The sequence below is a fragment of the Malania oleifera genome, chromosome 2, assembly GCF_029873635.1.
Source record: "Malania oleifera isolate guangnan ecotype guangnan chromosome 2, ASM2987363v1, whole genome shotgun sequence".
Taxonomy (NCBI): Eukaryota; Viridiplantae; Streptophyta; class Magnoliopsida; order Santalales; family Ximeniaceae; genus Malania; species Malania oleifera.
This window is the reverse complement of record NC_080418.1, coordinates 3122327-3150258: the sequence shown is the minus strand read 5'-3', so window position 1 is coordinate 3150258 and position 27932 is coordinate 3122327. Positions and strand designations below refer to the sequence as shown.

Sequence of the window (27932 nt, the reverse complement as noted above, 5' to 3'; positions counted from 1 at the left end):
ATTTTAATTTAATTCTCATGAAGTGCTTTACATAAGAACTATCTGTTTTAACAATAAATGGTTTACCCAAGAAAAGTTCATTAGCCCTAATTCTTTTAAGGACTCTTAACAACTCATTTTCATGAACTGGGTAATTAAGTTCTGCTTCATTAAAACATCCACTCTAATATCTGCTAAAGTGTTATGTTTTATCAATCTTTATGATCTTTAAAACACAACCCCATGCAACATCTGAAGCATCGGTTTCCAAAATTATATTTAATTTTGTACCGTCTGGATATTCTAATTTTGACAAATTTTGAACTTCTTTCTTTAAGGCCTTTACTACTTCAGTATCATTTGAAGTCCAATTCAAATAATTTTTAACTAAAACATATTTTTGAATTGATGTTGCATTTTCTGCCAATTTTTTTATAAATTTTCTAATATAATTAAATATTCTTAGAAAGTATTGACATTGCCTTCTATCTTTGAGTTCATTAGGAAATTTGCATAGTCTTTTTGCTATATGCGATTGAAGTTTCTCTTCACTTCCTTGAATTTTTAGACCTAAAAATTTAATTCAAGGTTGCATCCGAATGATTTTTCTTTCTGAAAGAACCATTCATTCATTTCTGAACACTTGTGCCACCTACCTCAAATGTTCTAAATGATCCATAGTATTTTTACTAAATATTCAATATAAATTGCAACCAATCCAATCATTCATTCAAACGTTTTATCCTTCATTCTCTGGAAGATTTCTGGGACATTTTTCAATCCAAATGACATAACTTGCCATGCGAAAATGTCAATTAGCATTGTGAAGGTTGTAAGAGTTATTACTCTTTCTTTGACCTTTATTTGTCAATATCCTGACTTTGAGATTGAATTTAGAATAAATTGAAGGCTTCTCTTTTTTTATTTCTTTATTCAAATCTCTATGATCAATTCTGTCACTAAATATGAGTCACAATTTAAGTTAAGTTAGGTGCAAAATTGAATGTTAATAAATTGGGATTTATGAAATTTACCGTAAATTATAAGTATCTTTTTGGTCACCGGTTGACCAAAAAGACAATCGCGGCGGTCGAGTGTTACGTTTCAACACCGGGAGCCCTCTATCCTTCAATCCAAATTTCCCGACTGCGACTTGCAAATTCCACATGCTCGTCCACTATTTTCTCGTTCCACCATTGTCAAGACGCAAGCTTTACTCTTCGTCTTTTTCTTTTTCTTCTGGACATTGTCGTGCTTTCTGTCCTCTTCGGACGCATGAACCAGTGGTCTTCTCCGCAGCACCTCTGCACGGAATATCTGTTCTCCAATCGGTAGTTCAATACCATAGGATCACGCGACACTGATGTCCTCCATTTTAATCGTTATACTTGCAGTTTGTTAATCCAGGAGGTCTCAAAAGACAGGTATAGATTTTGATTTTTAATTGCGTTGTTGAGTTCGTCTACGATTCGAATAAGACGATGAGCTCCGAGATCAAGGGCTCATCGAGAGAGGAAATGGAGCCTCTCGTTCTCGACGAAGAGCCGTTGAACGGGAAATCTTATGTTAGCTATAGAAGCGCCATGTCGTCGCTTTCCGACACGCACCACCCTTTGTCGCCGCCGATGGTCGCGACTCCAGCTGATTCCGATCCGTTGCTATCGCCGCCGCCTCCGTCACCGCCTTTTCGGGAGCTCGAAAAACCTAATGCACCTGATAATTCCTACATAGAACCTTCGTCTTATGTGGACGTAGTTTTTAGCTCATTTCAGGGCGATAATGGCAACGGCGTCGAAAGCCCTTCGCGAGAATCGGAAAATTCGATTGTTTTGTCGAGATTGCCGTCGTCGAGTTCCGAATATTTGAATATTGCCGTATCGAATCCTCAGAAAGAGCAGGAAACTTCAAATTCGATTGTGCCTGGGGGAAATACCTACGTAACATACCTGATTACGACGAGGACGAATATGCCGGAGTTTGGGGGATCGGAGTTTAGTGTTCGCAGAAGGTTTAAAGATGTAGTGACATTGTCTGACAGGTTATCGGAATCGTTCAGAGGGTTTTTGATTCCACCAAGGCCAGATAAGAATGTGGTGGAGAGCCAAGTGATGCATAAGCAAGAATTTGTGGAGCAGAGGAGAGTGGCATTAGAGAAGTACCTGAGGAGATTGGCTGCGCATCCCGTGATTAAGAAGAGTGATGAATTGAGGGTGTTTTTACAGGTGCAAGGGAAGCTTCCATTGCTAAATAGCACGGATGTGGCATCAAGGATGCTTGATGGTGCTGCAAAGCTTCCAAAGCAGTTGTTTGGGGATTCTGGGAGTGCAGTTGCTCTGCATGAGGTGTTGCAGCCAGCAAAAGGAGGGAGGGATTTGTTGAGGATCTTCAAGGAATTGAAGCAGTCGGTGGCAAATGACTGGGGAGGTTTGAGGCCGCAGGTGATTGAGGAAGATAAGGAATTCCTAGAAAAGAAAGAGAAGGTTCACAATCTCGAGCAGCAACTTAGCAATGCATCTCAGCAGGTGGTTTATATGTCTTGTTCGTCGTCGCTGCTCACTTTTTATTTATTTCATTAAGTTATGATGATATCATAATTGGGTATTTTTCTCATGTTTTTACCTGTTCAGGCTGAATCACTTGTCAAAGCTCAGCAAGATATTGGAGAAACAATGGGAGAATTGGGATTGGCATTTATTAAACTGACAAAATTTGAAAACGAGACAGCCATGCTTAACTCTCAACGTATAAGAGCAGCTGAGATGAAGGGCGTGGCAACAGCTGCTGTCAAAGCAAGCAGATTATATCGGGAATTAAATTCACAAACAGTTAGACATTTGGTAAATCCTAAAGCTTTCCTTTTTTATTTTTTATTTTTTATTTTTTATTTTATTTTATTTTTTTTCGGCCATGAATAATATGTTTGGAATTTTAAAATTTGCCCATGATTGTATGATCAACTTTCATTTGCCAACTTTCCGAACTTAGATTATGGCATCCTTCGTGGAAGAATTTATGCTGTGAAAAGAAGCTTTAGCATTGGTCATAATCATGCTGTTTTATTATATAAATACTGCAGGATACGCTTCATGAATATCTTGGGTTGATGTTAGCTGTCCACAGTGCATTCTCGGATCGCTCAAGTGCTTTATTGACAGTTCAGACTGTTATGTCAGAACTGTCTTCATTACATGCAAGGGTGGAAAAACTTGAAGCTGCATCATCCAATATATTTGGTGGTGACAGGACAAGGATTCGCAAGATGGAAGAGTTGAAAGAATCCGTAAGAGTTACTGAGGATGCTAAATGTTGTGCAGTTAGAGAATATGAGCAAATCAAGGTATTACATTCATCTCCTTATGGATCATCGGTCCAATCCAATGAATGAAAATGACTACTTTTGGATACCTTATGGTCGTTAATTGTTTTTTGGCTGCTCATTTATAGACTTGTACTCAAGGCTTTTGCAAAAACTAGGGGTTGCATTTCCATGCACACTTGCTACACTCAACATCATTTGTTAATGATAACCAATAAATAAGGGAAAATAAAATGCGCGTGCACATGCGAGTGAGAGAGAGGGGAACTTAGCAAGAGGTAGAGGGAAGAAAAGGCTTTCACTTCTCTTACAATATATCAGGCTTATATTTGACTTGTGAGATATTACAATAATGTCCTCAAGTAATTATTTATTAATAGCATCTTTCTGAAGCAGGAACATATATGGTGTGCCTAGCTTGTTAAAAATATCACTCACTCTAGAGCCACCCAAACGTTAATTGTTCCTATGATTTTTGACATGTGATATGCAATTCATATTTTGTGTTAAATTTTCCTTTTAAATGACAATCAACCTCAATGCTTTATCCTCTCATGAAACAATGGTTATAGTAGAGAGCTTTATTTCACACATCAAACTCATAGACTGAGGAAGTTCAAACCGAAGTTCTTTTATTATATGCTTCGACCTTTCCAATTCACTAATAGTATTTGCCATGGCTCTCTACTTTGATGCTGGGCCTTGCTACAACATTTTGCTTCTTGCTTTTGTCTTCAACTAATATACAATGTCCGATATTGGACTTCCTTCTGTAGATCCATCCTAATTGACATTCAATTTAAGCATGAGTTGCATGACCATATTCTTATACACGTTTGGTTCGCAAAATGCCTATTTCTAGGAATAGATTAGTTATATTAGGTTAAATTATGTTGTTACTATAAAGCAAATAGCAAAGTGAAACTTTTTATGAATCCATAGTATGGAATAGACAAGGAATAACTATTCCCAAATTTCACCATGGGAATGTCTATTCTTTTCTCATTATATATTGAATGAAACAATAAGAAATATATCAAGGAATGTCTATGACCTCTAATCCCATATTTCTCATTGTATTCCATCTTATCCCAAGGAGTAGCTATTTTGTGAACCAAACATGACCTTTGCATGTCTTTGAGATACCTCAAAATGCGCACAGTGGCTTCTCAATGACTACTGCAAAGGCAATATTGGGCCCAGTGACAGATTGATGTGGTGGCAGTGGCAAGGATGAGGCAGTGCTGCCAGGAAAGAAATTGGAAGAGAAATAGAGAGAGAAGGGTGATGAATGGGACAGAGTAAAGGTATTATGCAGGGAAGGATAGGGAGAGGAGGGGTAAGAAGAAGAAGAAGCAAGGAAGAGATGCAATTGGGGAAAACTCATGTTCACTTCTCTATTCAAATTCATCAAAAACTAACTTCCAAATGGCTCGCATACCCTATTTATAAGAAAGCCTGCATTATAAAAAGTTACTTATAAAACCCTGAAGATGCATGGAATTACAAATGAACCCCTAAAGAGATATAATTATGACAAAACCCCCAATACACTTAAGATTACCATAAATAAACTAAACATATTTCGGTTTAGGACCCAACAATCCCTATTGACCATTCATTGAAATTGGTGCCCGAATTGGCCCGAAGTGATCCATCCAGTTACTTGATTCCCATCCCACATCACAGATATTCACTAAGGTCAACTTTCCAACCAATTGTCTATAGTATACTGTTCTAGATTAGTTAACTCCTCCTGATCCACTGCAAGTTTGGTACCAGCATCTCATATCTATAGGAGTGTTGGTAGGTCTAGATAGTAGATCCTAATATCCTCATGTCATGTGGCAAATCAAGAACACAATTCTGGTGGGACAATAAACTGCCTGTCGTGACCCAGCGACCTCAATGGCCAGAAATTACCTTATGGGCCCAAATCTTTGGTTCAGCTGCCTTTTAAAGAAATTTTATTGGATTCCTCGGCTATCGTCTCCTGTAATCTTTATGTCATTAGAATGGACAGTCATCAATAATGGCCTGAGAATGTTCTGATAGAATACTGAATGATCCAATCCACATTGCTGTAAGTCGAATGACATTGTCATGCTGCTAAACTGGCCAAATTGTGCCCTTTGAGTTTGCTTGAGACAGTACAAGGATTTCTTCAATGACAAACCCGAAGGTCCTAAGCAACAAACTTGGTGGTTGCTCTTTGCATACATCTTCTTGGAGCCATGCAATAAAGCATCCCTCACATCTAATTACTAGAGTGGTCAACATAATGCAACCGTGAGTGACACAAACAATTTGTTACGGCTTGATTAATTTGGTGCTCAACCTAAGCAGGCTGGTAATCTAACATGCTATTAGAGTCATGGCTGCAAAGAGGTCCTAGGGTTCTATTTTCTTGCTTGTGTTTATTGTCAATATGTTAAAATGATCTTATCTTTATAATGGGCATCATTTATCTTTTGTTTACCTCTACATAGGCAATTGGGGTGCACGTGTGGGGGAGTGTTATGTCTTGATATACGCTATCTACCTTTTATTTTATTTTTAACCAAGACACCGTCATTTTTTGTAATTTTATATTACCTAAATTCTTGATCTTAATTTCTCTAGCTCTAGCAAGTTTAAATATGTTTCTTTCCCCTTCTTTTGTATATAATCTAGTATATAAATTATTATGTGCTATGTTAGCTTCACTAATATCCTTTTTTTGCATCTTATCTTGCCTCTTTATGTTTTCCATGTTTTTATATTTTTCCTATGTTTTAAACCATTTTTTTTTTTTTTTTTTGTTTTCACGCCTTTTTGTGCATTTGATCCCATCAGCAATGCTCTTTAGTAGCTGAGAATCTTCTTCTAGATTTTTTATAAAGCTAGTTATCCTACTCTAAAAAAGTTTGTGACTGTGCTATCTCCTATTGTCTAATCATCATCTTTGGTCATTATATCGTTAAATTTTTACTATATTTTCTCCTTTTATATTCCACCACCTAGTTCTCTTACATTGATTTATGTTATCCTTTCTCTTCCATTTTTAATACATATATCTAAGACTAAACTCTATGATTTTCACCTTGGGATAACTTTATGGTCCTTGCATGATAAATGATCAATTTGTGTATTTTGACCTTTATGTTTTTTACACTTGAAGGTTATTAGGTGTTATTCTCTCTTCTTAAGCACATGTCATTGTAATAAGAATGATATGGTGAAATCTAAGATCATATCACCGGACTCATTTTTATACCCATATCCATGCCCTGCATGTATCCTATCATAAACTTTATTGTCCTTTCCAATGTGTCCATTCAAATTAGCTCTTATGAATACTTCCTCAGTCCTTGATATTCTTCATATGATATTATCCATTTTTTTTATCCAAAATTGTCTTTTAAAGTTTTCTGTGAATTCCATTTAAGGAGTATAAACACTAATAACATTTATTATCTCATCCTAGGACTATCGTGATTTTTATGATTAAATCTTTTATCTTTTAACATCTACAACACTATCTTTTAGGTTTTTGTTTACAATGTTTGCTATCTCATTTTTTATGTTTTTCTTTTCGAGTGTATTGAAGTTTTAATCTTGAGCTTTCAATTTCTGTAGCTTTCTCACCTACCCACTTAGTTTCTAGAAGGTAGATTATGTTAATTTTTCTTCTTATTATGTGACAACCATCTTGAAGCTTTTACGAACAAGTGTCCCTATATTCCAAGTTGCTAATATAACTTTAGTCTCTTGAGCTAACTTCTCTACCCACCCATGTTGAAAATCATGTGGCAGGCCGGCAGCCCTCCCATATTTGACACCGTACTCAAACTGCTAATACGGCGTGTCATTCAAAGGCAATAACCCAGCCACCTCTCACCCATTTTTTGCTACACCAGGTACAGGTGCAATGCATCCCTCATAGGAGATGTCCAACTTGCTAATATAACCCTTAGTCTCTTGAGCTAACTTCTGTACTCAACCATGTTGAAAATGATGCGGCAAAAATCATGCGGCAGCCTTCCCATATTTGACACCGTACTCAAAGTGCTAATACGGCATGTCATTTAAAGGCAACAACCCAGCCACCTCTCACCCATTTTTTGCTACACCAGGTACAGGTGCAATGCGTCCCTCATAGGGGACGTCCAAGTTGCTAATATAACCCTTAGTCTCTTGAGCTAACTTCTCTACTCACCCATGTTGACACCATACTCAAGTTCTGATGCGGTGTGCCGCTTCAAGGCAACAACCCAGCCACCTCACCTATTTTTTGCTACACCAGGTACAGGTGCAATGCGTCCCTTATAGGGGACATCACTGTGAGTAATCGATAAGAATTCATATCGTTTATGCTGGCTGTTAGCTGCCTAATGTTTATGCTGGCTGTCAATTTCTAGGACATCAAATGCAGCTTGCAATTTATGGCAAGCAAACAAAGTATTTGTCCTGAAGGGCCTGACTATGGTGCAGCTGATGTCATTGCTTGGTCTTTGGCTGATACTGGATTTTGGTTGTATTTGTGTTGGTGCTGTTTGGTTCGGGAATTCTTTAAAATTATCATTGTTATATGGTTTCCCATTGGCTGCGACAGCCAGGTGGATATCTGAATCTCCTTATGTGGTATCATAAATCTATTACATGTTGTTATTGCCACATATCTCACAAATTCCAATAATAAAAATGAGTGGCCAAGTATGAGAATATGTCACAAAAAAATGATACTGTTACTTGTTCTTCACTTTTTTGTTTATATTACATACGACTACTAATGTTTTTCTCATATTGTCTTTTTCATGTTTAGAATTGTTTAGAAATGTATTCTTTCTGGTTTAACTGTTACGTCCTCTTGCGGACGTTCTTTTATATGTTCATGAAACTGTTATGCCCTCTTGCGAACATCCTTTCATATGTTTATGGATTCTCTATTTCATTTCTTTAATTTTTTTAATAATTCGACATTAGAAAAATTTTCCACTCAGGATTCCTGGTGGCTTTCAAGCATACTTATTTGCCAGTATCTGAATATGTTTATGATGGCATAAATGCAGGAAAATAACAGGAGTGAACTTGAAAGATTCGATAGGGAAAGGCGTGATGATTTCTTGAACATGTTGAAGGGGTTTGTGAGTAATCAGGTAGACTTGAATTTTAATTTTTGTATATCTTCTCTTACAGGATTATCAAAGCTGTCTAGAAGTGAGCATTACATAACTAGTGCTGGCTCACTTGTAAAGGTCTTGAGAGGGGTGTTTTGGATGCAGCTCTTACCTTCTCCCTTTACACCATACAATGACATAGTTGTGTGTGCATTGATTGTGTGTGTATTGATCAGTAAAAAGATAGAAGATGTTATTAAAGGGGCACCAAGGGTGTGCCAACTGTGAACCCATGAACAAATTACCTACAGTTAAAAAAATCAACAAGGTTATTGATAGTTTCATCTTGGTCATTGTTCCAATGAGTCAAAGTCTTTGAGCCAGCAGAAAGAGTTTTCCTCTCACTCGAAGGCTCCACTATTTCTTTCCCTCCAATCCACACAATACAAAAAATAGCGTGGGGAGTAAGCTGTGTTGCCCTTTTCTGTTCGGTGCAGATTTTTTTGATGCCCGGCCAACCCCATAGTTCTTGGGCCATTTGATCAGCATTGATCCAGGGTTAACTCATCACTCAGAGTGCAATATCCTAAAGCTCTTTGGTCATAGAGCAGTGAAGGAGGATGTTAAGATTTGATTAAAATGAATGACCTAACTTGAAGATAGTTCTCTCCCTCTATTTATAATACAAATTAAATACATTCTAATGACAATAATACCATTACTAACTCCCACTAATTAACATACTAACACACTCAATAATAATACTAAAAGACAATATAACCTCTAACACTCCCCCTTAAGTTGGAGCATAAATGTCATAAGCTCCTAGCTTGTTATAAATGAATTTAAGATGAACACCCCCCAATGCTTTTGTAAACAAATCAGCAAGTTGCATGTTTGACTTCACAGAAGTGGTTGTAGTGAGCTTCTACACAAGTTTCTCCCGAACAAAGTGGCAATCAACTTCAATGTGCTTCATCCGATCATGAAAGACCGGGTTGGAGGCAATATGAAGAGCAAATTGATTATCACCCATCAATTTCATAGGCTGAGAATGCGAAAAATCCAATTCTTCCAACATGTTCTTCAACCAGGCAAGTTCGTAGGTAGTGTGAGCCATAGCTCTATATTCTGATTCAGTACTTTACCTTGCCATAACGGTCTTGTTTCTTACCTTTCCAAGAAACCAAATTACCACCAACCAAGATACAGTACCTGGTGGTAGATCTCCGATCGAAAGGCGATCTAGCCCAATCTGCATCTGTATATCCATGGATATAAGTGTGACCCTGATTACAATATAAAAGACCTCTCCTAGGTGCACCTTTGAGATATTTTAAGATGTGAATTACTGCGTCCCAATGACTTGTCCTCAGAGATTCTAGAAATTGATTCACAACACTTGTTGCAAAAGATATATCTGGCCGAGTAACTGTGAGATAATTCAACTTTCCAACAAGTCTTTGGTATTGTCCAGGATTAGGTAGCAAATCACCTATATTTGGCATTAACTTGCTGTTAGGATCCATGAGTGTATCAATCGGTTTAGATCCCAACAAGCCAGTTTCATTGAACAAATCAAGAACACACTTCCTCTGTGACATAACAGTTCCTATATGAGATCTAGATACTTCTATACCCAAGAAGTATTTCAATGGTCTCAAATCTTTGGTTTGAAACTTAGTCTGTAGAAAAAATTTGATACTCTGAATACCTTTATCATCATCACTTGTAATTACAATATCATCCACATAAATAACAAGAAGGATCTTACTCGATGAAGTATGACGATAAAACATGGATTGATCCACAACATACTGTCGAAGACCAAACTCAAGTACTACAACACTGAAACAACCAAACCATGCTTTGGGAGACTGTTTTAAACCATGTAAAGCCTTCTTTGAGACAACACACTAAGCTTGATTCTCCTTGAGCAACAAACCCAGGTGGTTGTTCTATATAAACCTCCTCCTCAAGGTCACCATGCAAGAAGACATTTTTCACATCTAGCTGATGCAAAAGCCAATGACAAGTAGTAGCCAAGGAGATGAACAGATTTATTGATGTAAGTTTGGCAGTCGGTGAGTATCATAATAATTCATACCATACACCTGAGTGTATCCCTTAGCAACTAGATGGGCCTTTAGACGAGCCATAGAACCATTAGGGTTGACTTTCACAGTGTAAACCCAACAATAACCAACCATAGACTTGTCAGGAGGAAGAGGTATCTAGTCCCAAGTACCATTGTTATGTAAAGCATTTATCTCTTCAACCCTAGCATCCCTCCACCCTGAATGGGCTAAGGCTTCCGAAATAGATTTAGGATGGGAAGCTAGCGTGGTTGAGCTTATGAAGTTTGATAATGGAGTCTTGTTTTGGGATGTAAGTTTCTTTAGGGGTATGCATCTTTGGGAATTAGAGGCCTTGACTGGTTTTATGGATTCCATATATGGTGCATCGGTGAAGGAGTCCGGTGAGGATAAGATGTGCTGGAAATCTGGTAGAGAGAAGGGCTTCTTGGTAAAGGATATTATGGTATTTTAATGGGCTCCAAAGATTGTGGCTTTCCTTGGAAAAGTATTTGGAAACAGAAAATTCCATCTAGAGTAGCTTTTTTCGTTTGGACTGCTGCTTTAGGGAAATGCTTAATGATCGACAATTTATGAAAAAGAAAGGTTTGGATATTGGATTGGTGCTACATTTGCAAGCGTAATAATGAGATGGTTGATCATCTTTTTATTCATTGTACGGTGCAATGGACTTGTGGGTTATGGTGTTTGGTTTGTTTGGAGTGGGCTGGGTTATGCCGCAATCTGTAGTGGGACGTCTAGCATGTTGGCAAGGCAGATTTGGTCGTTATCGAAATGGGTTTATTTGGTTGATGGTTCCTCATTGTTTATTGTGGTGTCTTTGGAGGGAGAGAAATAGTAGGTGTTTTGAAGATAAGGGAAGATCCATTTCGGACCTGAAGCTATTTTTCTTTACAACTTGGATGGATTAGTTGGCTGCTTTGTGAAACCAATCATTTTCTTCTATTTTTAATTTACTAGATTCTTGTAATTTTTGTTTTTGATTTGTTTACCCCATGTACACTCCTTGTGTACTTGGTGTTCATTTTTGATATCAATAAACTTATTACTTATCAAAAAAGAAAAGAAAAAGATGACAGAGCAGCGACAAAAAATTATAGGAGTGTGATAAGGAGTCATAGGAAACATAGTTGGAAATGGGGTGTTGGGTGCATCTACGTGCACTTTTCTGAATAGCTATAGGAGGATCAACATCATAGGAAGTATGATCATCAGACGAGGTAACTAAAGGCGTGGTAGTAGAAGCTAGAGGGGACTCTCTTCCTTGGAGCTGCCATTGTGAATGCACTTGCAAATTAAAATGATCAAGGAAATGAGGACTCAAACTACATAAAAACTTAGATGGTTGGTTGGGCAAGGACAGTAATGTAGAATCTGGAAGATTAGGCAAAGGAAGAGACTCATTGAGCTTAGAAGCGCTCAGTGACTCGGTGTAGTATGGTGTAGACTCAAAGAAGGTAACATCGGCAGAAACAAAGAAGCAATGCATTACAAGACTATAACAATGATATCCCTTTTGAGTATATGAGTAGCCCAGAAAGACATATTTTATAATTCTAACTTATCCATCCCAGGGGTTAGTTGATGAACAAAGGACACACCTAAATATACGAGGAAGAGAAAATAAAGGTGAATTAGGAAAGCGAATGGAGTAGGCAATTTTACCACTAAGAACAAAGGATGGTATTCTGTTGATCAAATAACAAGCTGTAAGTTCAACATCACTCCAAAGTACTTTAGGTACATGCATTTGCTAAAATAAAGTTGGAGTGATTTCAAGAAGATTTCTATTTTTCTACTTCACAACCTTATTTTGTTGAGGAGTGTGGACATAGCATGATTGATGAACAATACCACACTGAGTCATATAAGTAGCGAATTGTGCATTGAAAAACTCTTTAGCGTTATTACTTCGAAGCATTCGAACTGGCAAACCAAATTTAGTCTTTATTTCAGAACAAAAGGCACAAAATACATGAAATAACTCGGAATGATATTTTATTAAATATAAATAAATCATTCTTGAATAATCATCCACAAAGGTTACAAAGTATCGGAAACCCAACTTGGACACGACCTTACTAGGACCCCAGACATTTGAATGAACTCACTTAAAAGGACTTGCAGCCTATTTATTGACCCAAGAAGCGAATGAAACATGATGGTGCTTTCCCAATTGACATGACTCACAATCGAGACTAGACACAGAACTCAAACTAGGAACAAGACATTTTAACTTTTCCAATGAAGGATGTCCCAGGCGACAATGAATTTGGAAAGGTGTGGTAGCAGTAGCGTAGACGGTAGAAGGAGATAGCAACTCAAAGTGATAGAGTCCACCAACTTCATGCCCTCCGCCAATCGTCTTCCTCATCTTCAAATCCTGAATAACCATAGAATCAGGGAAGAATGTCATTGAACAAATCTTGGATTTAGTAATTTTGCTAACAGACATAAGATTGAAAGGAAATTTGGGAATATATAAAACCGAAGGAAGAGAAATAGAAGAAGTGGGATTCATAGTCCCAATTCCCTTGATTGCAGTAGTGGACCTATCAGCAAGAGTAGTATAAGGTAACTTTACGGGATATTGAAAGTGGAAAAAAAGCTAGCTATACTTGCGATATAATTAGTGGCAATGGAGTCTATTACCCAAGGACTAGGACGAGAAGTACTGGATGATAGTGATTACCTGTTTGGGAAAGGGATGCAATGGGAAGAGAAGCTTGTTGTGACGCTTGGTACTACTGGAACTTGGAAAACTCTTCCTCTGACGTGGAGACAGTATGTTGCCCCCAACTTGATCCCAAAGGTGAGGAGTCGGTGGTGGTTGCGTTGGTTTCCCCCAAAGGTGTGAAGTCAATGGTGGTTGCATTGACAACACGTGAAGGTCTGCCATGCATATCCTAACACTGCTCAATAATATGATTATTCCGTCCACAATGAGTGCCCTTGCAAGTAGTACCCCTGCCTCGTTTGTCTCTACCACTACGACTACTTGAACCACCATGATAACTTTTGCGGTTGCTTGGTTGAGAACTAATCACTCTGTGCAGCAAAGGCTGTCCTCTCTGAGTCAGGTGCAAGAGCAGGAGAATGTGTGCTAAAGGAAGTATGAAGGACATGAGAATAAACATCAGCAAATGATGGCAGCTCTGCATTGCTGAGTATCTGGGACTGAACTGCCTCAAACTTAGGTCTCAAGCTTGCTAGAACACGAAGAATTGTCATCTGCTCCCTCTGCTTCTGCATCTCATGAACGTTGGCAGTTATAGGTTGCATGGCGTTAAGCTCCTCATGAATACGCTTCATCTCTCCAAAATAATCTGCAATATTCCTATCTCCCATTGAAGTTTGACATAATCCCAAATGTCCTTGCACGTATCTAGATGCATGCCCATTCGTGCAATCTGTGGCTCCATCAAATTCCATAAAAGGAAAATGATCAAGGTATCTTCCTGAACCCACACGTCTTTTCTCTTCTCATTAGAAGTATCAGATTGGAGCAAGTGGTCAGATTTTCCTAATCCTGCTAAATAAAGCTGAACAACTTTAGACCATTGAACATTGTTCTTTCCATCCGACTTTTGAGTTGTTATTTGTGGCAGCGATGTAGGAAACAAATTTTTGGGATTCATAGATTCCATCCCAACACTCACAAATCAGCAATCACACCAAAAACAAGAATAGTCAAAACTAATTGGGACAATCACAAACTATGTGAAGCACCGACACAATGACAGACGAGGTGCACAACTCACCAACGGATGTAGTGCTGCCACAGCACTCACTAATCAGCAATCACACCAAAAACAAGAGGAACCATCAATAATCGGAACAATCACAAACCATGTGAAGCACTTATGCAACCACGGACGAAATGAACAACTCACTGACGGATATAGCACTGCCACTGCGTCACAACTGAACATATGAACGCTGCCACACCTCCCAAAAAATCACAAGGAAGCTTTCACAAACCGTGAACAGAAATTCACAGAATACTGCAAGTGCATGGTTGAAAAGGGTTGAATTTTTGAGCAAAAAACTGGCGTAACAACTTGATAACATAGTCTAAAGACAGAATCAGAGCGTGGCGGAAGAAAAAAAAGGAAAAAAGAAAAAGAAAAAAGTGGCCGAAACTTCACTCATGTGCTGGCACGTGGGGTTGGCCCTGCCGGCATTTGGCTGGCGTGTGGGGGCACGTGGAGTGCCCTCCAGAGATGGAATTTTGTGGACTAGGTTGTCAGGGGGGGGGGGGGGGTTTGATTATAGGTGTATGGTTGGTGTTGATTTAGGTGTAATCCCAAGAGGGGGGGTGAATTTGGTATTTTTAAATTCTTTTAGATTAATTACCACTTAAACCCTATTTATATTTTTAACAAATTAGGTGCAAGTGTTTGAGGCTGATTTAAATTTATTTTATCAATGAATTCTTTTTACCCAATTAAGTGTGTGTGGAGTTATTCAACATACACATGCAAGCTAGATATTAAAATGCGATGTGGAAAATAAAAAGATAAAGGAAGAGAGAAGACAAACGCGATTTTACGAGGTTCAGCCAACCCAGCCGACGTCCTCGCCTTGAGCAACCCACTCAAGGATTCCACTAAAATCCTTTCTCCTTAAATTGGGACGGAGGTTCCTTTACGTCCGCTGCTTACAAGAGGTACAACTTCCTCCTACTCTGCTGTTTACAAGAGATACAATTCTCTCCTCAAACCCGGTTCACAACCCAAACTGTGATTACAATAAAATATCAAATCTGCAAAACACTCAATGTTGCTTCTAACAAAGCTAGTGAGAACAATTGAAATTCCTAACACATAATCATGTGATGAAACTTGAAGTTCAATATGTATATAACGATACAATCGTTAATGAATGAATATGTTTCATCAAATTTCTCTTTTATCAAATCTTCCAAAATATTTGTATGAGTAATAGCTTTGAAGACAAGATGCACAAATATCAAATATGATCTTGTTAAAAAAATTTGTCTTGAATATTATAACAATCTAACTTAATAAGCTTTCTCCCAAATTTTTCAACCACAATATGATCTTTGTAATATGCAAATTAATATATATATATATATATATATATATATATATATAATGTGATTACCAAAGATCAAAACCTAATATAAGATTTTTCAGAAAATATCCCTCAATAATATATATAGTTATGAACTTCTAAGGATATTTAATCAAGTGGTTTTGTAGTATCAAAAATATCAAATCTTTAACTAAATACACACTTGAATCAAAAAACTATTTAACCAATGGCATAATTTTTCACAAGTAATGATCTTGTCAAAACACTCTCTATATGTATATGAAAAACTCAAGATCGATCTCTCTCTAATAATATTCAATAATAAATGATGAGATGAGAAACTCTTGAAAATAATAATGGATTTACCAAACCTTAATACCAAATATAAATCAAGATGTGTATATGAAATCCCTTTGTTTTTCTGAGTTCATTTGCCCAAGCTTGATGAGTATGAGCTGGAGTGCAGGTAATCGTATAGCAATATGTTCAAGTTTCTCAATTCTCTTTCAAAAAGATGTTCTCTTCTCTTCTTCTTTCAAAAGTCTTAGGCACTAGGGTTTAGGTGTTGAATATATAGGTACATTATCCTTAGAATCAATCTTAATCGTTGGATCAAAAAATAGCTCGCGTGTTCTTTCATTAAAAATTAGATTTTAAATTAGATTTTTAAACTTTCCCGTAGGTTCAGACGATTGAGGTTAGAGCTTCAAAAAAATTAACCTGGACACAGGGTCAGACGACTGAAGTTGGGGTTCAGTCTTTTGAAGTGTCGGGTTCAGATGACTGAAGTCTGAGTTCAGTCTTCTGAGGTGCTTCTGTCAGGTTCTGTGTTTCACCATTAATTCTTTAGACGACTGGACTTAATCTTCGGTCTTCTGAAGAAATTCTTCAGACGACTGAGTTTAATTTCGATCTTCTAAAGTTGCAACTTCAGGCGACTGAACGTTGAGTTCGGTCTACTGAAGTGAACCTTTCCTGAATTTTTTCTTTTCAATCTCAAAAATCTGTTTTGCTTTCTTTCTTTGCCTTTTTATAAAAATATTTTCCGGGGTTTTGAAAATATATCTAAGTCCATAGATATCCCCTGATGATGTTTGTGAAATGCATGAGTCCTACGGTCATTCTAGGGTATATGTTGAGCCTTAAATTAAATCATATGAATTGTGAGTGCATTCAGTTCTAAATATCCATTCCCATGACGATCTTGAACTTGTTGCTTGCATCTTCATTCTTATACTCTTTTAGTTCTATGGATTATGCCAAGATATGTATGCTTTAATCTTCATGGCTTCCATGACTTGTCATCCTTCTGTGCATGCTATATATTGTTTTTGTTCACAATCTCAATACACAGATCAAATACCGGTTGATTTGTCATTATCAAAACGGGATTGGACTTATAGAGTCAACAATTGGTTTTGTGATTTAGTATGGGATGAAGGTGGATCTGGAAGAACAGCTGCGGGTATGGTGTTTTCCAGCGATGGTTGAGGGAATAGGGTTTAGATAGGATCTTGCTCTGATACCGTGTTAAGATTTGATTAAAATGAATGACCTAACTTGAAGATAGGTGTCTCCCTCTATTAATAATACAAATTAAAAAAACATTCTAATGACAATAATACCCTTACTAACTCTCACTAATTAACATACTAACACACTCAATAATAATACTAAAACACATATATAATCTCTAACAGTGGAGATGCCAGACTATTTCTCCTCCTTTTTCCTTTTTTTTCTCCCCCAATTGTCAATTATGAGAATTCTGTCTCAAGCAGAGAGCTAGAGAAGGCAAATTGCTTTCTAAGGAAGATTGATCTGGCAGTCTCAAGTGTTATGCTTTATGATTTCTTTATAAAAGGTTTTCACAATGAAACTGCCTCTACTGTTTAATTTCCATTTAGTCAAGTCTTTATTAATTTCAATCATTGTTTATACTATCTGCCACACTAGCATTCCTTTCCCTAGCAAGCCAAAATAGCTAGGGAATTGAACCTTGAGAGGTTGATCCCCACACCAACCAAATGTTGCCCGAAAAGAGTAGAATTTCCATTTCAACAAGAAGAGCCATATTGATAGATTGATAGAAATCATCCTATCTGCTCCTAATTCATCCCCTCTTTGCAACATTAATGACAATAAATCTCTCCAGCTAGGAAGTTTTATTAGAGCAGACCTAGTTGAATCAAGACTCTGCCTAAGAGAGGTTTTTTAATGTTTGGCTTTGTGTAAAGGTTTTCAATAAAAATTGATAATTGCATTCTTCATCTCGACCTTCTTTTAAAGATCTGCCATCTATTTCCACTAGTCGAAGGCGTTGCATCTCCTATGCATGTATGTGCTGTTGTAGTGTTGTGGAAGAACTTTAGGTTATGTTTGATTTGCAGAATGGCTATTCCTACAAGTAGTGGTCATAATATATGGATTTGATACCATACAAAAGAAAATGTATGTCATCATTAAGCAAATGACAATGCAGAAGTTCGTTCCTTCTTCTTCTTCCCTTCTCTTCTACTTACTTCTGCCCCTATTTCTCTGTAGCAAACCCTCTCAACTGTTCTTCTCCTATACTGGGACATTACAAGATCAATTGCCGCAATCATCCTATAATTTGACCAACCAGAGCCCAACATTCGGACCATCATAGTGTCCTGCCACTGCCCTCAAAGCGCTGAAGCTGTCCAACACCTGCAACTTCGCCTGAAATTGTGGCCTCTGCACCCAGTCTTGAGCACTGCTTCTCCGAAATTGTTTGGTGACTACCATGACAAGCAGAAGCCCCTGAAAGGACTCTCCCTGCATTTTTTTTTCGCTGTCCAATGACTGGAGAGCCTTAGCATACTGGCTTAAATTCTAACTGCTGCCAGGGGATGCACTTTTGATTGAATTCCAGCCCCTGAAATCTTAGTACAATAGTTTGATTCTGGACGCCATATTTTTTCGCATATACTGGGACATTATGGATCAGAATTTCTATATGCATTGATTGCTGCAATTCATCCTATAATTTCTCCAACCTGAGCCCAACATTCAGACCATCATGGTGTCTTGCTACTGCCATTGACGCCATGAAGCTGTCCAATACTTGCAACTTTGCCTGAAATTGCGACTGGTGCACCTTAGCTTTGAACACTACTTTTCCAAAATTGTTTTGCGACTACCATGACAAGCAGAAGCCCCTGAATGGCTGCACATGCCGGCTTAAATTCTAACTGTTGGGCTTTTGTGGAGCCTAGTTATGTTTTGATTTGGATGACGACCCGACCTCTATTTAATTAGAGATTTCTATCCTAAGGCTTAGTCCATGAGCACTGCGGCTTGGGCCGTGAAGCCGTACTTGTGGGGGGTTGCCCCCGGGGAAAATTTTTTGGAGCCCATTCGGAACGGAACCCTAGGCGCAACATATAAAAGGGTGCTTTCGGGTGATTAGGGTTTCGGTGGTTGTATCCGCGAGAGAGAACGAGAGCGAGAGAATTGTATCGCCACACTCTCTGTGATTTCTTCCTGATAATATTGAAATCCCTGCAACTCCGTGGACGTAGGCAAAATTGCCGAACCACGTAAATATTGTCTTGTGCGTGTGATTGAATTTTTCTTTGGAGTTATTCTTTCTCTATTTGTTTCTCACAGGTTTCGGAATTTGATCATATATTCCTAACACTAACTGCCACCAGGCAACGCACGTGTGACTGAATTTCAGCACCTGAAATCTTGATCCCTAGCACAATATATCGATTTCAGACCCAATATTTTGCATTAATGCGTGACATTTTAGTTAAAATTGCTAGAAATTGGACTGCGTTTGTACCATCAGCATTTTGAAGAGTCAATTATCGCTGCTAGCATCAATCATTGGACTTTATTGCTGCACTTTGTGGGCTTTCTATGTGAATTTGATCAATTTCTGCAGGCACTCAAGATCAAAGGTGAATTTTGAAGATTGTTCATGGGAAATAGGATTCAAATTTGAAAAAAATTGCAAGAATGTACTGAAGTTAGTTGCAAATTGTTTTTAAAATTTTCGGTGAGATACAACTGCAGTGTATATATTATATAAATTTTAATTCAACAACATGGTGATCAGTGACTAATGCTGAATTGTCTTCAAAGTTAGAATTGTTGTCGGTGGGGTACCAAGTATGGAGAATGCTTCGATGAAACATTAATAGTACTTTGAATAGGCTAATGACAGAACTTACAGCCTTTGGTAAGAGGTCAATTCATTTTCCTGCCAAGCAAGATTATGATATAACTACTGTACCGCACACTCTTCAATTGCGTGAAGACTGAAATGATCATTTTCATAGGGGAATTAAACCTGAAGTTTCAGATTTTAATGGAGATGGTGGATTTGATGATTGGGAGTGTTCTTTGGAAAACTGTTTTTGATGGTATCGCATGATTATTTGCATGAATGGGGCCCAAAACTCAAAAGTTGTATTTGACTGAATTGAAATTGAAGGGTACTTCCCCAATTGATGGATTAAACAATAGGAGATCTTGAAGAGGGGATTTGGTGAGATCAGAGCATGGGGTAGATGAAGTGAGCTATGCTTGAACTATTTGTACCTCCCAACTACCAGTAATTTTGTCATTTGCCCTTTTTTTCTTTTTTTGATTTCAAGCTGGAGGACAAGAAGCTGGCAGATTATACTAGTAGGTTCTATCATTTGGCTACTTGTGCTGACATAGAATGTAAAGAGGATGCGCTGATTGCTTTACAAGAAAGCATTGAAGTAAGCTATGGCCTCTGAGCTTGCTACATGTCATCTCGTTACACTTGGGGATGTTGAGCAGGTTGCTCCTTGATGTAGGACAGATGTCATATCTATATATATATATATATATATATACATATATAGATAGATGGATATAATTGAGATAATTAGGAGAAGAAGAAGAAGAAGAAGAAGAAGAAGAAGAGAAGCAGCAGCTGCAGAGGGCAGGCAGAACAGAAAGAGAAGAACAGATAAGGGGAAGAACAGAACAGAACAGAGGTGAGAGACAGAGTTGGAAGAAAGAAGAGAAGGAAGAAGGAGAAGAGAGGAGGAGGAGGAAGAAGAACAGCAGAACCTGCGGGGGAGAGAGAGAGAGAGAGAGGGAGGGAGGGAGGGAGGGAAACTGCAATCTGATTCAAAACAATAACTGTACAATAACTTACATGTCCAACACTTATACCCACTACTAACTAGAATACATATTTACATAAAATCCCCAATAAAACAAGAAATTACAAAATAACCCTAGAGTACTTAATTACACAAAATAAACCAAAATTGACTAAACTTCTAAAATAACAAGACTTTCCCAAACTAACATGTAAAAACCTAGACACAATGTGACATCCAAAATCCTCCATTGTTGGTTCTCCATCAAACTACCCTTGTCAGAGAAAACTCGACCTTGAGTTTTGTAATGGCGTAGACGCTTTAGCTCCATGTGTGGAAACAAATTCAAACATGTTGGCAAATCAAGAAGAAACACGATCTGCATTGTATCGTTAATCACTGTTGGAGATAATGTAGTAGATTGTCCAACCACAAGTAGGATAGAAGGCTGCAATGCCCTCTGATAAAATAACAAGTCCTCCAAACAAGAAATCAATTTAATATCCAAATCTATTGGCAGCTCAAGAAAATATGCATTCGATCCATACTCTAAGATGATGGCCAATGTTTCACTAGATTTGGTTAAGGAAAATGTATAGGGAGAAGATGAAAGGGATGGAGTTGCAAGTTTACTGGATTGGGGAGAAATAATCTCAAGAGGATTTTCAACAATAGGTTCCATGATTGAAGAATTTTCAACAAACTCTACAACAGACAATTATTCCTCGCTCTTTGGGTTAGAAATGGAAATTGAGGTGGCAGAGCAAGGTCATTGACAGGCATATCTGTCCTAGTAGTTGGCAACTCATCTTGTTGTCATTGCAAGTTTCAACAACTAAGTGTGATGACAAATCAAGATCCATCTCTGGCCTAGAGGCCCCAATAGTGCTTAGGGTCACAAAGACAAGTCTATGACCTTGTTTTGAGAAGATTCATGACTCACATCGACAGAAGAATGTGCACTAGTTATATGCATGTCATTTATGTAGTCATGATATTCTATTGTGCAACAACTTGGATGGGCACTTTTGATATCCTCAACAAGTTGAGTTTTCTCTTGAGCATCTTCCATGGGCCTAGGATGACCTTCTGACCATTGAGAAGATTCATGAGTCACGTCCACTGAGAATCGAAAAAATTGTGCACTAGTAATATGCAAATCATTTATTAATCATGATACTCAATTACACAAGGATTTGCATTGGCACTTTCGATATTTGATTGTTTATCCTCAACACTTTTGAGTTTTCTCTTGAACATCTTGTGAGGATCTAGGAATACTACATAACCATGGAGAAATTGATCTAGAATGATGAAATTATTCAAGATAGGAAGTGGTGTTATAGGTTGGTGGCTGGAGAAATGTCTTAGATTCCAAATGTGGTGAGGCTTAGAGAGAGTAGTTGGATATTTTTGAATTTGCATGATCATAAACCTTTTGATTTCATCCCTGAAGCCTTTCTTAAACAAAGTTACCAATCTAGGCTCCTTACTAAGAGCACACCGATAAATCAGGTCTCTAAATTTAAGGTAATAGTCGGTGACACTAGAAGAAAGTAGACTACATAGTTGGTCTAGTAATTGTTGAGAATTGCCAACTGCATAGGAGGAACTACATATATGGAATTTACTCATTTAATTTTTTTTTTCAACCATGGACCGGTGCAAACTCGAACAAGTACCAAATAGATAAGCAACATTAAATCAATTTCTATGGAGTCCAAGAAGTGTAAGTCCATATAATGTTACCAAAATCTCCTTGCTCTGACTTTGTAGCTTCAAGATTTCAAATATTTCACTTCAACTTCTCATAGATGCTTCAAGAACTATGATAGCACACTGATTTTACCCTCCAAAAATATGTACTAAGAAATCCAAGATTAATTTCTTCAAATCAACATCAAAATCTCAGAGGAAAACCAATTTGTCGCACCAAAATCTCAAAATACAGCAACTAGGCCTCAATTTGGATATTGGCAGACCTTTAAAACTCTGAAATTTGCTCAGAAGCCCAAGAGTAGGCTGTGTTCCACCTTAGGAATGCAAACCAAGCTTGATACTTCAATATTCACTCAGAAAGCTTCAACATATCAAGTAAAATCCAAATTCTCGAAGCTGGAAGCAATTTTTTGCGAATCTGAGAACAACAGGGAAAGTCCGGCAACTTCCACATGCGTGTGGCTGGCGTGTGTGGCGTGTGGCTGGCACGTGAGCCACCTTCAGGGCTCCTGCGATGATGAGCTTCTGGGTGGAACCAGATCAGAGGGTGGGTATTCCAGTGAGGGTGGCTGTGCAGGAAGAAAATTGCAGGAAATGGGGGATCTAGGGGGATGAGTCGGCTAGAAAGTTTTTAGGTGGTGCGTGGGGCCACTCCCTTGTTGGATGGAGATGATATTGTAGGGGAAGGGATTTTGGGGGTGTCTGATTTTGGTGGTAAGGGATGTGTTGTGGTTTGGTTGGTGGAAATTAGGGTTTTGAAATCCAGTGGCATGACTGTAATTTCCTGAAAAAGTTGCAGGCTTTTCTAGGATTTTTCTGCGACCTCTGACTTGCTACTGCAGCAATGGAGCCTGTTAAATAATGCAGTTGTGTGGTGGATTTTGTTTGAGTTTTTGGATGAACCCTAATGGCGATTGTTGTAGGAGTTTCAAATCTGATGGAAGATGAGCATCAGGGAAGTCTGGAACTGAATTGAATTAGGCTCTGATACCAAATTGATATAGGAAAGATGTTAGAATATGTATATATATATATATAGATAGATAGATAGATAGAAGAGAATTAGAAGAAGAAGAAGAGATGCAGCAGTTGCAGAGGGGAGGCAGAACAGAGAGAGAAGAACAGATAAGGGAAAGAACAGAACAGAACAGAGGTGAGAGGCAGAATCAGAAGAGAGGAGAAGGAAGAAGGAGAAGAGAGGAGGAGGAGGAAGAAGACGAGGAAGAAGTAGAAGAAGAACGGCAGAACCTGCGGGAGGGAGAGAGAGACACAGAGAGGGAAACTGCAATCTGATTCAAAACAATAACTGTACAATAACTTACATGTCCAGCACTTACACCCACTACTAACTAGAACACATACTTACATAAAAGCCCCATTAAAACAAGAAATTGCAAAATAACCCTAAAGTACTTAATTACACAAAATAAACCTAAATTGAACTAACATATAAAACCCTAGATACAATATGAACATCTAAAATCCTCCCTTAGTGGTGGATATGCAAACTAATCCTCCTTGGGCTACATCAACCCTTCAATTTGAGAAGACTATTGATGGAGCTGTGCGAGATAATCATTTGAGCAGAGTTCACATTTCTAAGCTTTGGATATTTGTAACAACATCTAAGGCCATGTAGCAATTAAGTGTTTCAAGTGTCAGGGTTTTAGGCATTGAGCTATGCGATGTCCTAACTTGGTAATGACAATTGTGAAAAAAGAAGATGATGATGCCACTGAGATAATTGGAACTGAGATCTCAAAGGACATGAATGAAGATGGCAGCGTGGTGAATTCTTTGCTATCTGAACTTATCATCCCTTCCCACATGGTTGAAGAGAATGAAAAGTTGGAGATGAATTGGTGTTTTTAGACTTCGGATGATTTGTCAGAAGTACCTTTATACTTTGGTTCTTAATCCTAGTAGCTGTGCAAATATAGTTTCTGAAGAAGCTGTAAGGAAGTCGAATTTGAAGATTGAACCACATCCTGATCTGTGCCAGATTGCTTGGGTGAATAACACTAACTTGAAGGTCTGTGATCATACCAAATTGAAGCTGGCTGGTAATCCATTCTGTACAGCAGATGGACGAGTTATTTTTCACTTTCCTAATTTTATTGTATTTTCTTTTGTTTATTTGGAGTATTTTTATTGGGGTCATATCTTCAAGATTCTAGGATATTATAATTTAGGAAGCAAGATTTCAGGGAATTACTATTTAAGAAATTAATATTTTAGTTTATTTAGGTTTCCTAGTAATTTTAGTTTATTTAGAGAACTAATATTTTAGTTTACTTAGATTTCTTAAATTACTTTCCTTTCTTCCAAGCATTGTGAGCCTATAAATTGGCCATTGTGTATTAGTTTTAGAAGGATCGGAATTGAGAATTAATGTTGTTGAACGTTGGTCCAACATCAAGGGTTATCATAGTGGACTCTAATCCAACACGGCTGATGTTATTTGACAGGGTTCACAGTTTCAACTCAAATCCCCAAGGATGTCAGTTTTTGAAAGGGTGGTTCACATATTTTTACTGAAAACTCATAGGGTTTGTCATTTCAACTTAAATAGCCTTGCATCAGCCACCATCTCCACCCTCACTGTCATTTAACAGTGACATGTACTGTCCCCCACCACTTCCAGCCACCCACAGGAACACGACTTTTAAAAAAAATCATGCAGCCCCAGATCCCCTCCAGCCCTAAGTGATCCAACCTGGACTTCAAAGTTTTGACACAGTCGAAGCCTTTGTCATTGCCTTACAGAAGCTCATTGCTATCTGCTTTCATGGTGAGCCTTGCTGTTGTTTGTAAGGACTCCGCAAATCAAAGGCCTTTGTTGTCTTTGCTGGCAACTTGCAATAGCTTGTTCTTGTTGACTGACAGCAGCTCATTCCTGTTGACTCACTTCATGGACTCATTGAAGCCTGCTTTGATCACCATAACCACTTGCAACTTCACATTCGAATATTTTTCTGCTGCCACTGGGCATCGGGATGGAGCTGCCATTTTTGAAGGAGAATATAGAGCTCCCTCGAAGAATCTAGTCATTGTTGTAGGGAATAAATCCTTCTTTATGGTTGTTGATGCTAATCATCAATGCAACCTTGTTGCTTGGGGTTTTGTCACCAGTATCAAACTATCAGGTTTGTGAAGTAACAAAGGAAACATTACTCATTTGGTTTTGATCTAAGGAGGAGAATTTTAGGAAACAGGACCAAACCACTTATTTTAAGTTGGATAACTTCCCTGTTTTAGTTAAATATAAAAAAACTGGGCTGATTGGCCAGAGCGCCAAAAAAAACGAAAAAAAGTTGATGCTTAAATCGGCCTTGGAAAAGTTTTATTCTAGGATGAGCCAGCTTGATCCTATGCTTCGTTTTCTTATATAGATCATTGGTCCTAATTATTGTGAGTTTTCTTTTCCAGCCATTATAAATCCAGCAAGGTAGTTGAGGAAGTGACTCTCCAAATTGTAGAACCACTGTATTAGGGGCCTGAGCCCTGACCAATTGAGGTAGTTGAGGAAGCTGCTATTGAGATTAAAGAACCATTGCATGGGCAGCTTGAGCCTCAAGCAGTCAACCAGTCGAATTCTCATCCCAAGTAAACTTGCCTGTAACACCTCCATGAGCCTCCTTAAAGGTTACTTGCAGTCTTCATTCTTCATCCTTCATATTTTTAATATTTGAGGACGAATTCTTTCTAACTTGGGGAGAATCATGCACCACTCAAGCCATAATTGTTTTTTCTTTCCTAGTTTTCTTGTATTTTCGTTTGTTTTATTTTGGGTATTTTATTAGGGTCATATCTTCAAGATTCGAGGATGTTATAATTTAAGAAGCAAGATTTTCGAGCATTGTTATTTATGAAACATTTATTTTAGTTTATTTAGGTTTCCTAGCAATTTTAGTTTGTTTCGGAATTTATTTAGAAAACCAGTAGTTTATTTAGGTTTCTTAAACCAGTTTCCTTATCTTCAATGATTGTAAGCCTGTAATAGTCCTGCATGAGGAGTTCTTTCAGAAGAAGGCTATTGATGTAGGATGGGAAGCAAGTTATTGGATGGATTACCCAATTTGGAGGTCAAATTTAAATAGCATGGTCAAAGGATTGTTGGGTCCTAAATGCTGATGTTTGTAGTTTAGTTGATAGGGTTGTGTTCATGTGGGGTTTATTTGTAATTTCTTATATCTTTAAGGGTTTACTTTTACTTTACTTGTAATTTATCCTTGCTTTTAGAAGAGTGCGAAAGCCATGTAGGAGTCGATTTTCTTGTAATTTAGTTTGCTTTTGAAAAAGGTTTGTGTTGTTTTTCCCTACCCTTGTAGCTCTGCCTCCATCCTCCCGTCTTCCTTCTTCTTTCGTTCTCCTCATTATTCCCCCATACCTATTTCTCTCTTATAGTTTTGCATCACATTCCCATCATGAAACTAGCAATAATCATTCCTTCTATTCCATGTTAATGTACTAATAATTTTTTCTGGAATTATTAGACAATTATTTTACAAGCTATCAAATCTCCAAACCATGGCCATTACATTCTTAGGAATAGATATTTTGTAAACCAAGCGTAATGGTAGTAGTTCTATTCCTCTTCTTCTTTGAGATCAAGAATCGAGCTCTCATTCAGGAGTATTTTTTCTGAGTCTCTCATCCCCCAAAACTTCCAGGTTCCTGGGCAGTGCATGTGGATCATTTCTAGTTCTTTTGAGTTCGCCTGAGTTAGGTAAGTGGGAAGTCTATCGATACTACTGGAGAGAAATCTGTTCGAAATCGCCAAACTGAAGATTTTATATTTTCTTCCCCGCATGTTTTAAACAGATGTTCCTCCAGGAACTGATTTCATGAAAAACTTACAATTAGTGAATTGTGTGAACCCCTCCACGTGTTTGTTAAGCCTAACTCAGCAGGGGATGGGTATTCCCATTGTTCATTGCATGAAAGAAACCATTAGTTGCGCATTTGTTACATAGGAATGGAATGGATTCATTCGGTCAAAATTATCACTTGATTTCTTTGTTCTCTGTATTTAAATTTTCATTCCATTCCATTCCATTCCGTAAAACCAAATGCAACGTAGAATCAAATGCTCATAATTGCTTTTTAGATGCAAATACTATTGATTAATACCATAATGTCTTTATATATATATATATATATATATATATATTTGTGAGTTTAATTTAGACATTTGCTGTTTTTGGCTGTGAATTCGACAGGTGGGGTATGCTGAGAAAATTGGAAACGTATGGGCGAAGATTGCAGAGGAAACCAGTGGTTATGCCAAAGAGAGCATGTGATCTGTGGATTTCCCTTTCATTTTTCTTTATTTTTTTTATTCATGTGCACTATTTGGACCAACCAACACATTCACAAAATCATAATAAGAGAGAGAGAGAGAGAGAGAGAGAGAGAGAGAGAGAGAGAGAGAGATTTTTTGTAAAAAATTTTTGTTGTAAATTGATAGTTATTTGGTAAATGGCTTCGAATCCTTGAATTTTGAGATGGTAGTAGCAATGGATATTTTAATAAACAAGTTTTTGATGTGTAA

At 37.8% G+C, this 27932-nt stretch overlaps 1 protein-coding gene across 1 annotated transcript; it reads left to right on the top strand.

The window, feature by feature from the left end:
• The first annotated feature begins 1052 nt into the window (after positions 1–1052).
• Positions 1053–27932, top strand: LOC131149239 (sorting nexin 2A-like). The gene is made up of 5 exons (XM_058099510.1): positions 1053–2501; positions 2607–2816; positions 3056–3316; positions 8347–8433; positions 27601–27932. Exons 1-5 carry the CDS (start codon positions 1461–1463, stop codon positions 27679–27681), a joined length of 1680 nt encoding a protein of 559 aa, XP_057955493.1. The 5' UTR covers positions 1053–1460; the 3' UTR covers positions 27682–27932.